Source organism: Lampetra fluviatilis, chromosome 26 (assembly GCF_964198595.1).
Source record: "Lampetra fluviatilis chromosome 26, kcLamFluv1.1, whole genome shotgun sequence".
NCBI classification, from domain to species: domain Eukaryota; kingdom Metazoa; phylum Chordata; class Hyperoartia; order Petromyzontiformes; family Petromyzontidae; genus Lampetra; species Lampetra fluviatilis.
The window spans coordinates 4,845,677-4,859,654 of record NC_136300.1 but is presented as its reverse complement, the minus strand read 5'-3'; the positions used below and the strand labels follow the sequence as shown (position 1 = coordinate 4,859,654).

Below are 13,978 nucleotides of genomic sequence, written 5' to 3'. Positions count from 1 at the left end.
GCGGGGCGAGTCCCGTAACTGCTCCGAGTTACGGGATTAAAGTTGAGCTTAAAAGCGGCAGCCTCATGGGGGCCCCCCACCGCGCAAGCAGCAATTACACAAGACGACAATGACAAAGATCCCCCATATAGCCTGTAACAGACTGTTGGGGCAAGTGCTGTTAGCGAGCACCTATGAAGGCCGGCACAGCACCACGCCCGGCCGCCTTTGTCTCCCCAGTGCTGATGTTTACACACCGCACTAGATATCCACTTGAGGCCGAGTCGACCTAGAGAACGCCCCGTAACGGTTCAAAAAGTGTTGGCCGTGAGCGGGTCGCCGGGTTTGTAGCGTAGTGCGCTAACCACTGTGCCACCGCTCCCGACAAGCACACGCACCAACATGCACACGTGGGTACCCACATTTTGGTTCTGAAATCTATACAATCTATCGGTCAAGGCGATAGTTACTGTTGTGCAAAATTGCAGTGGTTTGCTGGGTCAAACCGCACTTCTTCCTGTGAATGCTTTATGGCCTCGCCGAAAGAAAGGTACGGGATGCGAAATGTCATCTGAAGAGATACAGTGGCATCATTTGCAACAACAGGTCACTGTGTGCCAATGTAACAGTCAATTTTGGAGATGACAAAATGAACACATTGCCCTTTTTGCTAGGCATGTGTTTTAGGTTAAAGTCCCCCTGCCGAGTTGGCGTGGGAAGGCGCTTACGTACCAAACTTCCACAAACAATCAGTTAACATTTGGGTATATACCACACACACACAAGCTTAAATTTATCTAAGCACATTGATGCGATCATTGCATCGGGCACTCCCAAAGTCTGCATAATTTTAATGTCTCATGTCGGAGAGAGTCAAATTTGCCGAGGGTATACATATATTTTTCTCTCCCCCGAACCACGAGGCCACAACTGTTTTAATGATGACAATTAACACGTTCAGGGGAGCGGACTTCGCTTGTGCGCTGCCAGCTCACTGTGGACCCGCCACCACCACCACACCGTGTCGGTGCGCACGCAATCCACCGTATCCACGCATCAAATGTCCGACTCTACTGTCTTCCCACGAAGCGTGTCTAACATCCGAACTTTTTTCCCATGCCCAGATATGCGTTTGCCAAGATCGATGAGTTCACGTGTTCGAGCTTGGATTTGTCGTTCGTGAGCGTGAAGCTGTGCAAGAGTCCAGCGGGTCAAATCAAAGCCGTGGACTCATTGTCCTGTTAGCCAGAGTGAGACTAGATGTTGTTCATCGACTGAGCCAAAGCGGATGTTATAGACATAGTTGGCATTGCTCGCAGGGGAATGCCAATTGGGAAAGCCGCCTAGTCCAAGTTGATATCGTTGAAAATTACCTGCAATTACTGGAGAGAAGGGTAAAGCGGTAAGAGAAAGAGAGTGAGCGGGCGTTATGCTGCGCTGCATAATAAAGTATCAGACAAATGTCCCCATTATAATAACGATCACAAATGAGCAATTTCAAGCTGCCAACTGCACAGAGGTTCATCAGCCTAACACGTAATGTTTTGCTTGTTTTTTTTCTTGTTCAAGTCGGGCACTAAGCACCGTGTGTTTAATTGCTCGGTGAGCGCGAGCGGCTGGGGTGACATTGGAACACGATGTCTGTCTGGTCGACCAAGCCGGGTATCGCTCATCCTCGCCGCCCGACGGCCCCACAGTGTTTGTGATGACACTGCAGCCCCTGGGATAGATGCGTTCGCGTGGCCCGGAGCGGAGCGCTACTGGACCATGATGGGAATGAGTTGTGCTCATTCCCTCTCGGCTCGCGCGGATTCACAGTGCGCGGCCGAAACCCGGCTGATTTTGTGAAGAAAAAACACGGCCACACGAGAGTGAATTTATTAACTGTTGGATTTGACAGGTGGGACGCCCGTGATGGACGCCCCCTCTCAACAACCCACACGCAGCTTTGCAGCTCGAGTCAGTTACACATTGATACCTGTCCAGAGGGTAATTGCAACCAATGCTCCCCATTCACCACGCCCGGTTTAAGGTCACCCTAAACCAGTCTGCTTCTCACGCCTTTGGTCATGCGATGACACCCACCCACTTATAAGCACGATGTAAGGCCCACACTTAATGGTCTGTTCTGGCTTCCAGGAAAGACATATCTATTGTTGGAGTGACTCTGGTCTTGAGCTCGTCATGATCACAGACAGCAGTGGAGAAGCCTTTAGGCTGTGCTTCTCTAGGTACCCCGCAAGAACAGCCAATATAACAATGCATAACCTGAAGTTGAAAATTGAGTGAATGGATAGCGAGGCCTTGACTTGAAGACCAATAAGGAGAGTGCATAATACCCAGCCAAGTGTTGTATTTCGTTCTTAATTTTAGAACTTTCGTGACTGCAGGAATTATTATTTGGTTCTTTCGGTTAAGTCACGTCTAAAGATAAAATAATAAATTAAATTAAATAATAGAATACGACGTTTCGATTGCAACACAAGCAATCATCATCAGGTATAATGAAATAGCGACATAAAATCTAACCAGAAAACTATAGACAGACATATTAGCAGACAGATATCACTAAGATACATAGCGGGAGCAACACAGGTAACAGAGAGGGGTGATCGTCTCTGTGGGGTGGCCTTAAATAGACAGAGGGGGGGCGGAGGCAGAGAGAGGGAGGGGGGTTAGAGAAAAAATTAGCATATCAATGAGTGGTCAACAGACGTGGTGCTGCAAGTACGATGACACGGCAAGCAAGCCTGAAAATTAGTTATTTAATTTTAGTGTGTCTTTCTCCTGATTTTCAGGCTTGCTTGCCGTGTCATCGTACTTGCAGCACCACGTCTGTTGACCACTCATTGATATGCTAATTTTTTCTCTAACCCCCCTCCCTCTCTCTGCCTCCGCCCCCCCCTCTGTCTATTTAAGGCCACCCCACAGAGACGATCACCCCTCTCTGTTACCTGTGTTGCTCTCGCTATGTATCTTGGTGATATCTGTCTGCTAATATGTCTGTCTATAGTTTTCTGGTTAGATTTTATGTCGCTATTTCATTATACCTGATGATGATTGCTTGTGTTGCAATCGAAACGTCGTATTCTATTATTTAATTTAATTTATTATTTTATCTTTAGACGTGACTTAACCGAAAGAACCAAATAATGTTGTATTTCGATTTAAAGCTTTCGTAACTGCAGGGATTCATCTTCTTGGTTCTTTCGGTAAAGTCACGTAGAAGGAAAAAAATAAAATAAAAAAAATAAAACAATAATGTTTTTTTGTTATTATTTTATTACTTTCCTTCTACGTGACTTTACCGAAAGAACCAAGAAGAAAAAAAGTGTTGTATTGTTATTTATTTTAACGGAGTCAAGGGTCGCCCCACATTCAAACAAGCACTGGCCAGGACTTGTTTCTACAATGTGCTGTGTGTGGAAACGTATCGAGGTCTTGGTCCGCTTCAAGCCCATTCACATGTTAATGCCTGCCTGGAACAGACCAGGATCCACCTCTCCCCAAAACCTTCTCTCTCTGGCAGTGACAGGTGTAAAGTCACCGCTTTAAAATAAGACAACAGGGCATTACGCGTTATTGGGTTAGCTCACATTATTTCAAGCTAGTATCTGTTGTTCGTGATATTTATATGTATGTTTAAAGACGACCACGAAGATGACTAATTATGCGAGACGAGCCATTGATGGGACCCGTCGCGTCCGTGACCTCGCGACCCTTCACAAGGGGCGGCCCGCCTCAAAGCTGGAAGCTCATTGGCCGCGATAGAAGCAGGCCGCACGTCCCGGTTACAGCTCGCTTGGTCTGGTGAGGTTGCCGTGGGAACTCTTGCCTGATTCACGAATCAGGTCAGCCTGGCTTCGATATGTTGAATTTCTTTCGCGCCGTAACGTAGCCAGCCATGCTAAACGAAGTGGTCATGGCGACGCAGCATGCGCGAGCTGTCTGCCACAAATCTCCGCCACGCCGTGCAAGTTTGGGGATAGGAGGTGTGATGGGAATTTATGCCGAAAAATGTAAAACTTGCAAATAATTCTCCGCCATAACAAAGCATTGCACCTCACCTTCAGAGGATGAATGCTTCATAACAGCGGATTTTTATTAAATGAACACAGTCATTAATTTAAAAAAAAACTGCCTCGAGTAAAAGATGAACTGAAAAAGCTTCCATATATTTCCCCGCTGCAATTGTGTCCACATATTGTTCACATTGTGTTGTTTAATTATGGTATTTAACCATGGAATTTCCAATGTGACCTACATCCGTAGCATTGTTAGTATTTGAATCTATATTGTGATACATCTCACATGACCTACACCTTATATATTTTATTTTCCTCCTGTAGCCTTGAGGCAATCTTTAATGCTTCTCTCCTTTGTTGTAGAAGCCTATACACATGTATTTACTCCACCTTTCTTCACAGAGTGTGTGTGTGTGGGGAGTGGCGGTGTAGCGGTTAGCGCGCTACGGCCAACACCAGTGACGATTATCTGAACCGGTCCTGGGCCTCCCCTAGATCGACTCAGCCTCAAGTGAATACCTGGTGCGGTGTGTCAACATCTCAACTTGGGAGACAAAGGCGGCCGGGCGTGGTGCTGGCCACCCACCACCTCGTGTGCCACAGTGCCGGCCTTCATAGGTGCTCGCTAACAGCACTTGCCTCAACAGTCTGGTAAGGCTATATGGGGGATCTTTGTCTTTCGTGCGTGTCTGTGCACTCATACCCATTCAATCATTTTCTCCTTACACTACCGTGAGGGTGGACATGATGGTCAGCGCTCACGAGTGGAACTAGACGGAACCCGTGATCTCAGTCCGAACAAAGTGCATGAAGGAATAAGTGCATAATATGAATGTTCTAAGGGGTCATTGATTTACTCGTCAAACGAGACCAACTCATTCGGCACTGGTATCATTACCACCATTCATCATCAGTGTCACCGACTCAAAGCCTTCGATTCTGCTTCGTGCACTGCATGCACAAGAACTACGTGCTGCTGTTGAAACTATGTTTCACGGGCCTGCGCTGATTTTGTCGGCTACGTTGGGGCGATTATCGTCATTTACAGACTTAAATGTTTTTTCTTAAATACCGTGACGTCACAATGCGTCAAATTGTCATTACAATTACCACCGTCCCGACAGCATCACATCCGACATCCCCGCTACAATCACCACCACCACCACCACCATCATCATCACCACCATCAATATAATCTCTGTACTCATCATCATCGCGAGACTCGGCACAAGACTCGGCGCACATCAAGAACGCGTCACAACTGTGTCCCCCTTGTGATTTGAAGAACAAAAATAATGAAAAATAATAATAACCGCACGCAATATTTATATTCAGCTATGTGAAATACAGCACTACGAAATGAAAAGAGTTGTCTCTCACTGTCATCATTACCACTGGCGGGCCCATTATTGAACGATGTTTTACCTTCCGAGCGGCAAAAATACAATTGTGCTTGTCGGAGAGGAAATGTCAATACTCACCCCATTCAGGCAAACTCGTGCATGCGCTTTATTGCATTCGGAAATTCACAGTTTCAATTATCAAACGCCTGGACAAATCCCCTCCCCCCCCCCCCTCACATTATAGATCGTCGTCCGGCCTCTGTTTAACTTTTACCAACTCAACACGTCATCGATGCCAACCGACGAGCCAGCGAGCGCCGCTCCCCGCACGAGCTGTCGATCGCGGCTCCCCCGGCAGCGCTCGCGCGATCTGCCCAACGTCTCGCCCCGGAGCGGATTGGCCGGTGCGCGCAGCTGCAATCGGGAGAATGTACCGCCTCCACAATGTTTTTTGCAAAAAAAATATATTAAAAAAATATTTAAAAATAATAAATACCTAGGATAATATAAAACAAAAATAAGCCCCAAGCAGCCTGCATTTCGCTCGCTCGCTGCAAAGTCCAGTACTGATAAAGGAAAAACTGACTAGGACTCAGCCAATAGTAGTAGCCGGCCACCTCTCCAAGTGGCGTGGCATCAAAATGAACGCTCGAGAAAAATAAAGTGGGCCTGGGCGGGGCACGTCGCCGGACGGGGCCTAATTACGGAGTGACAGCCAAAGGGAGGGAACAAGGCAAATAAAACGGCCACCGAGGAGACGGAGCGGTGAAAACAGAGGTCACGTGCAGGAGCTAAATGGATTGGTCACATCGCGGGACAACGGTGGACAGCAATGGCCTGGGGAGACCTTTATCCAGCTGCGGATTGACCATGGCTGATGATGGTTGGTCAAATTATCTCAACGCATGCCTGTGAAGTCGTTTGCAATGCCCCGCGCTTCTGGTTTCGATTGCTTCCTCAATCAAGGCTCCCCTTTGCTTGCTCAGCGTTGCATGCAAATGCTAGCCCACGGGAATGTTCGCCACTGGTAGTGGGGCGGACACAATTTTGCCCAGTGGAACGAAACCTTCACACTTTAATAGAAGCCAGGCAATCCGCGTTATGTCATCAACAGTAAGGCAGTTGTTGCGTGCCAAGAGTCTATGGAGTAAAAAAAAAAGGGAAAGGTCTTGGTCGGGAGCGGTTGTAATTTGGCCAGGTTTTACCATGATTGTTTAGAGGAGTGGATGAACATATTACTTCGTGCCATTTCACCCCGAGCCAAAATCCACCCAGGAGACAGATTAACAGCTCCTGGAAACGCAGTCAAGCTGATCAACGTGGGAGCCGATTTGCTGAACAAGTGCCGAGGTAGAACGTTGGTGGCACGTCGTTACCATCATCATCATCACCATCATCATTACACATGATGCCGTCATTGAGTTGTACCCAACTCATTTGCAAAAAGTCCCGATGCAATTTCCAGTTGCACACGTATATTAAATGAATCAATCAATTGCTTTATTTGAAAGCACCCCCTCTGGGAGCCCAATGAAATACAACACTGTATCTCAGTAATTGCAGTTGTTTTTCCATGGAAATTTGTCAACGACACTGGGTCCGCCGATGCACTGCTCTGGCCAATTGGGAAAGATGAACCTTTCTCGTGGCCACAGCTCAGCAGGAACGACATCTTATCCGCAGGAACTGCAAGTGCAAATGTAAAAGGTGAGCGCCCAACAGTGTAATTGAGCTCAACTGGAACGGAGATAACAGCCGGACGAAAACGGCGACTCCATTCAGTGGCAATGGAGTAAGGAATAAAACTTCACCGGAAGACAGATCACAGTAAATCCAGGTCAGCGTGGCCTCCGCACCCCCCCCCCCCCCCCTAGTTGCTTATGGGCGTCGTCAGACCATACTTCACCATTCAGGTTGGCCTGGATTGGTGAGGCGCGGGGGGGAGAGCCAATTTTTGCCGATTTGATAAAATACAAGAATAGGTTTTTCCCTTTATTTGATGGCACCAAAACCGGTTTTAAGATGTTAAAACACCAAACTGAAACCTTTTACAAGGAATCATGTCTGCATTAACCACAATACTTGTGGTCAGAATGCAAAACAAAAACATACTCTGCTAATATATGCATTGTCTTTGAAACTGATTTGTCCACACCAGAGACGGTTTTCTTTCGAGCCTAGTCTCAAACGGTGTTAGACCAGAGGACGCTTTTTGGCACCTTTTGGCACCTTTTGGCGTCCTCTGGTCTAACACCGTTTGAGACTAGGCTCGAAAGAAAACCGTCTCTGGTGTGGACAAATCAGTTTCAAAGACAATGCATATATTATCAGAGTATGTTTTTGGTTAGCATTCTGACCACAAGTATTGTGGTTAATGCAGACATGATTCCTTGTAAAAGGTTTCAGTTTGGTGTTCAACCATCTTAACACGTGTTTTGTTATATTCTTTGGGTCTTTCTGTTAAAGCCCCGTAAATAGTGGCTTTATCGAAAGACCCTGCAGTCACGAAAACTTTAAGTCAAGATTCTACCTGTTTTGTTGCCAGAAAAAAGGGGAAAACCTATTATGAATCGTGAAATCCATTATTTAAAAAAAAAAGAAATCGAAACTGAAAATGGATTTAAAACGTTGGTGCCAAACTGCTAGCCCGCTGTTGAATGGTACTCATCGTGCAAGAGTGGATTATTTAAAAGCACTTTCATTGGTTTCTCAAGAGTCACTCACCACTCTTCACCAGCCTGTCGCAAAACAGCTGCCCGCCCATTCAAAACAAGGAATCCTTGGATTGCTTTAAAAGTCTACCCCCGCCCTCTGATCCCAGGGACAATTACGCCTCTGCAATATGGAACGTGCAAAACAAACTTGAGAAAAATGTCAACGAATAAACGGAGGAATGGGGGGGAAAAAGCCCAAACAGCATTTTACCTCCATAATAGAAAGCCTACGTGTTTTACATTTTTTATGTTGAGATGCAACATTGAATGAGTATATATATACATATATAGCACCTCGCATGTGACAATTAGCGAGTTTGACACACAATCACTGCGGCTGGGTTGACAGGCACGTAAGGAAAGCAGCGAGTGTTGATATCTAGTTCGAGGTGTATCGGCAAGTGAGCGAAGGCACTCTGTTTATGTGCACCCGGGTGTGTGACCATGTTTTGCTCGCACACTTTTTCCTCTTCAAGGAAAAGACAATTTATTCGGCAATGAGTTTTTACATCGTCGTTTGTGGATTCACGTTTTCAGCGTGGCTCTCCGATGCGTTTTCGGGCTGCACCGCGGCACGCCGGTCGGCACGATGTCCGACGTTTCGCATCTACGTTCCTGGGAGCGTCTTCAGGAACTCAAATGAGCAGCGCACATTCTCCCGCGATTGCTGTTGGCGTTTGCGAGTTTTTGACGCCGATAGGGCGAGCTCTCCGACGGAGGCCAGCGGTGACTTCGAGAAAGTGAGCCGCTCAAATCGGCGGTACAACCCGAAAACACATCGTCGAGCTATAGAGCACGATCGCGAAAACCTAGACAGTAATGATGACTTTGTTATGTTACATGAGAAAGGTTGCCCGTCTCACATTCATATTTCCATGTGCGAGGCTCAAAGATGCTCGACTATGGTAAGATATCGTCTCTCCAATTAATACGGCCCGGTGCTTCGCTTATCTTGCAAGCCGCAGAATATGGGCCACACTCCCACTGCGCACCCGGTGTATCAGCACGTGCCACTTGTGCCAAACACTCTGGCGACAACGTGTGTGCGCGCAACAGCTCGTCGCCGCACAGTGATACCGCCAAGGGTAATACTGGACAATTACGCACAACTACAATACATTACAAATATAGACAGACAGTCGCCGGGTTGCGGAAGACACGACTTATGGAAATCTGACCTTGCTCCCATGAATCATGCAAAAAAAATTCAATACGTGGAAATGTCTGCGTTAGTTACGTAAGCGCGAGTAGCGCAGCGTGGTGAGGTTGCGGATGGATACTGTGGAGCGGACGTAAGGCCTCACTCGAGCTTCACGAGGATTAAGGTAAAAGTAATTTATCTTGATTTTGGGGGAAAATTGTTCAATTTACAACATACAGAGAATTCGGATTACGGATCGTTCTCAGGAACCTAACCCTTACGTAACCCGGGGACTGTCTGTATATAAACTCTACGACTTAATCCGCTATTTAACATTCTCATGGTATCCGTAATGAACACACATCTTATATAATTGGGAATTCAGCGAATTCTACTTAAAGTCACCTACGAAGAGATGCAAACAACTGTTTGTGACATTCCAAAACAAAGGCACGATCAGGCCGTTACGGAAAATGGATACAAATTGCCGACACTGTAAATACCTGTCCGGAGCAGACGTTTATAACGTGGCGGCATCGTTGGGCGGGAATGAATCAAACATAAAAAACACGACAAAAAGGGCCTAATTTCTGTTTAATTAACATAACTAACAAGCGGGGATTTAGTTCAATGGTCGGCTGCAGTGTATCGAAATGTGGTTAAACTAAATCCTCTGCATATGCCAACGGCAAGGGCCGACCCACATGTTGGCAGACAACTTTGCGCCAGCCGTGGTTAACGTGGTGGTCGTGATCACCGTCCACCGTCGTCGAATGCGTTTCACATTGAAAGCGCGTTCGTTCACGCGTGATGTAGGCACGAGTGAAGAGCCCGGCCTGGTTGCTAATAATTGCATTTTAATGAATCCCTTGACTCCTGGTTTGCGGTAATTGTAATTGACTATATGCAGGCTTTGCATGTGGTATTATAAATAATCAACAGGGATTCCCGCCGGAGGGCTTTACCGTGCGCACATTCTGCATGTGGCATTGTTAAACGTCCGGCTGGCATTCCTGAGGGATCTCGGACCAGATGTAGTTTTATAAATATTCCACCAAAGGTCTTCGCTGTGTTATTCATGTAAATTTTTGCTGTGTGGTGAAGGTTTAATTTTTTTTGTTATTTATGTCCCATTTGGTTTACACACAGTTCAGTTAGAGCTGAATTTGAACATCTAATCACTCCTTGGGTGACTTAAAATTATGCTATAATTACAAGCAACACTTATTACTTTTTCCCAACCGCCTCGCCTCACTGTAAATGTGAAAATAAAACACACACTTTATGTTTCGTGTTTATATCTTCGTACGGTTGGTGTGAAGATCTTGCCTCGTGTTTACCGCTGCTCGGTCTCATTATAAAACGCTGCCTGGCAACTCTGAGCCGTGTGAAGCTATCAACTGAAGGCCCTTGAATAGTAAAAAAAAATTGCATTTTTTAAACTGCTCCACTGGGGAGTTGGGCAGGTGGCTTAGGGATTAGCGCATTGAGCCAGTACCGTAGAGATATATCCTGGGTTCAAATCCCGGTTTCAGCCAACCATGACCTTAGTGAATGTCGTGAGCTTAGGGTCTCAGTGTGAATACCACTGACCGTACACTACCCCAATCACGAAAAATTGTGGGTTTTGATTAATTTGGCGAAACACTGCAGATTGGGCAGTTAAAAACATGAAAATGTGAGTTTGATCGGCACGTGACAAACTTCGTTCTAAAGCATGAAGCGGGTGTGATCTGTGTTACTTTTGTAAGTGTACAAATGCTTCTGGAAATTGAAATGCATTGAGAACGAGAAACTAAAATTGACAGTTATACTGACGTAAAATTAACGAGTATTTTGAATGTGATAATATTCACAAGTTGAATGTGGGATTTTGAAAGATTGATGTAATAAAGAAGAGTCAAACCAATCAGAAAAGAATTGTATAGACACACACAGACGCCCAAAGGCACATGAGCACACACACACACTCGGTGTCAGATAAAAACAAAAATCTCCTATGTAACCTTGTAGACTGTTGGGGCAAGTGCTTTTAGAGAAGCACCAATTAAGGATGGCACAGCACAAAAGGGGGTGGTGTGGACACCACCAAGCCTGGCCACCTTTGTCTCTCCATTGCTGATGTTTGCACACCGCAACGTGGTATTTACTTAAGGCTGTGTTGACCTAGAGGAGGCCCCAGGACCAGTTCAAATATTCTCCACTGTTATTACGTTGTGATAACGGTCGCTGGCTTCGTAGCGCGGTGCGCTAACCACTGCACCATGGCTCCCCACCACACACACAAACACACCAACACACAGACATTAGATTTTGGCACGTGGAAATGATTTACCTTCTCATTCCAGTGCAGGATACCGATGATGATGAGGATGGCAATGCAGATGCAGAGCAGGGCAATGCCCGTCAGCAAACCTTGGCTGGGAGTCAGATACAGCTTGGTGCTCCAGCTAAAGACACAGCACAAATACACAAACACACACAAAGGCAACGATCACCCAGTGTAGCCTTACTAGACTGTTGAGGCAAGTGCTGTTTGTGAGCACCTATGAAGGTTGGCATGGCATGGCACACGAGGGGGTGCATGGCCAGCATCACGCCCGGCCGCCTTTGTTTCCGACTGGCGATGTATACACACCGAACCAGGTACTCATTTGAGGCTGAGTCGACCTCGGGGAGGCCCAGGACCGGGTTCAAATAATCGTCACTGGTGTTGGTAGCCATGAGCGGGAATCGAACTCTACCGAGTTCGTAGCGCAGCGCGCTAACCGTTAAACTACCGCTCCCCACACTTACACACGCGCATATACAAGTACACATGCGCGCACACAAGTACACGCGCGATTATGTGCACATAGAACGCCAGGGCTGTCAGCTGTCAGCGAGGCAACGTGCAAAACTACAGCTCGTTTTACACTATTCAACTCCCACACGGTCCTTTCTGTGCACGGCAGATCTAAATTGGCCAAAATAAAAAATATATATTTATATAGCCACGATTACCGTAACACAATAAATGAAAATGTACAGCACTCTGGAAAGGAACATTTTTTTATCAGTGAATGTTACCTGCTGTGATTTACGCATCAGAAACACGGACATTGGATAAATAAAATGAAAAGAAAGCTAAAAAGTGCACAAAGCAGCTTGGAGAGGTCCATTCTTTTAATCACGCTGAGAGGCAGAAAGAGAAGCACGCGGATTCCAAAACACGGACAAGGTTCTTTGGGTCTTTTGGTAATGTCACGTAGATAGGATCAGGAGGATGACGATCGCTTGTGTCGCGATCGAAACTTCGTAGTTTTCCGTTTATTAGATTTTTTTTATTCATTTGAACCGATCTATGTGACTTTACTGAAAGACTCAAAGAATATTAATTCCTGCAGTCACGAAAGCTTTAAGTCAAGATGCACAAGGTTGTCAAGCGTAGCAAGTGGCTTGGGCAGGATATGCCACTTGAAAGGATGATAATCTGTCGTCAAAACTAACGACAGAGTGGCAACAGAGAGGAGATCCACCGTGGAGAAGCAGTGATGAACTTTAGCTCGAATGCGCAGGAGCTAGACAGATTGTTGCAGCGCGCTCCTGTGAGATACGACGACAGCTTGGGAAGGCCTTCATCCAGCAGTGGATAACTTGTGGCCCATGATGTTGTTGAGAGGTCGTTGTGCAATGCAGCTAATTAATTTAAGAAAATTACTAACATTGAGATTTGGAAATGAGACACATAGAACATAGATATTGCGTACGTAAACGCAGTCAGCACGTGTATGCGATGCGTGCACTATTGTCACAATATCTTTTTTACATCAAATGTAGCATATTTACGTGAAAAGCTGAACGCTATTTTGGGCCGACCACACAGACGCACTGTGTGTCCCACAATTACCTGTGTCTAACGAAATCATTCAGCTCAGCCGAGCTATGTGGTACGTTCACGTGTCCCATCAAGAGGCGCCAATCAGGGCTTCAATTGAAATTAGTGTCTATTTTCATTCTTTTATCACCCACAATCCACCACGATAGCCATTACACCATATTGCTCTGATTTGATTTATCATTGAATTTGGTCGATTCTATTCCAGAGCTTGCTGATGCTGCAGTAAAAGGAAGGCCCAAGGGCTGATGCTCTAAAATGTTGTTTTCATTTGTCGTGTCTTTATTCATTATTAAATTACCAGCAGTTTGATATTTTGCAGGGAAATATCTACGTTTAAATAAAAAGAAACCGATGCATTTGCAGAAATGTCTTCTGCCAGGATATAGCCCATTGAACTTTGCCGTTTTTCTCATTCACTGGCTTCATGGGAAAGGTTTTTTTACCCAGAATTGCAGAAAGCAAATTAATAGCCGGTGGTCACCGGGGTCTTGAGTAGCGATGGTGGCTCTCGTTTTAAAGCTGCAGGTTCCACATTAGGATTAGAATGGGCGAGCAAGCCTAGTTTGTCACACTTAATCATCTTCTGTGCGCTCAGCCATGTGCGGGCGAACGGGGGGTGGGTGGGGGGTAATTGAGCACAGGCCTCTTGCCTCGGTTTATTTACAAGACACGGAGGCCGCGATCAATGTGATGCCTAACACATGACGTGTTTTACGTAACACGATTGTGACACAATGACAACCCCCGTCGAGCATTGTGTAAGAAGTTGCTTTCCCACGGCGGAGGTGGAAACGGCGGAAAGAGAGAGAGAGAGGCAGGAATTGTGGGGAGGTAAAATATCCCTCATTTAGCCTTTATCTTTTTGGCAAATGCAGTGGTGAGTGAGCACCTCGGAT

At 46.1% G+C, this 13,978-nt stretch overlaps 1 protein-coding gene across 1 annotated transcript in view; it reads right to left on the bottom strand.

Annotated features, from left to right (window-relative positions):
* The window catches only part of ITFG1 (integrin alpha FG-GAP repeat containing 1), a 183,083-nt gene that overhangs the window by 3,149 nt on the left and 165,956 nt on the right, over positions 1-13,978 (bottom strand). Inside the window, exon 17 of the mRNA XM_078868563.1 lies at positions 11,538-11,652. Coding sequence (XP_078724689.1) covers positions 11,538-11,652 — 115 coding nt within the window. The remainder of the gene's footprint in view (positions 1-11,537; positions 11,653-13,978) is intronic.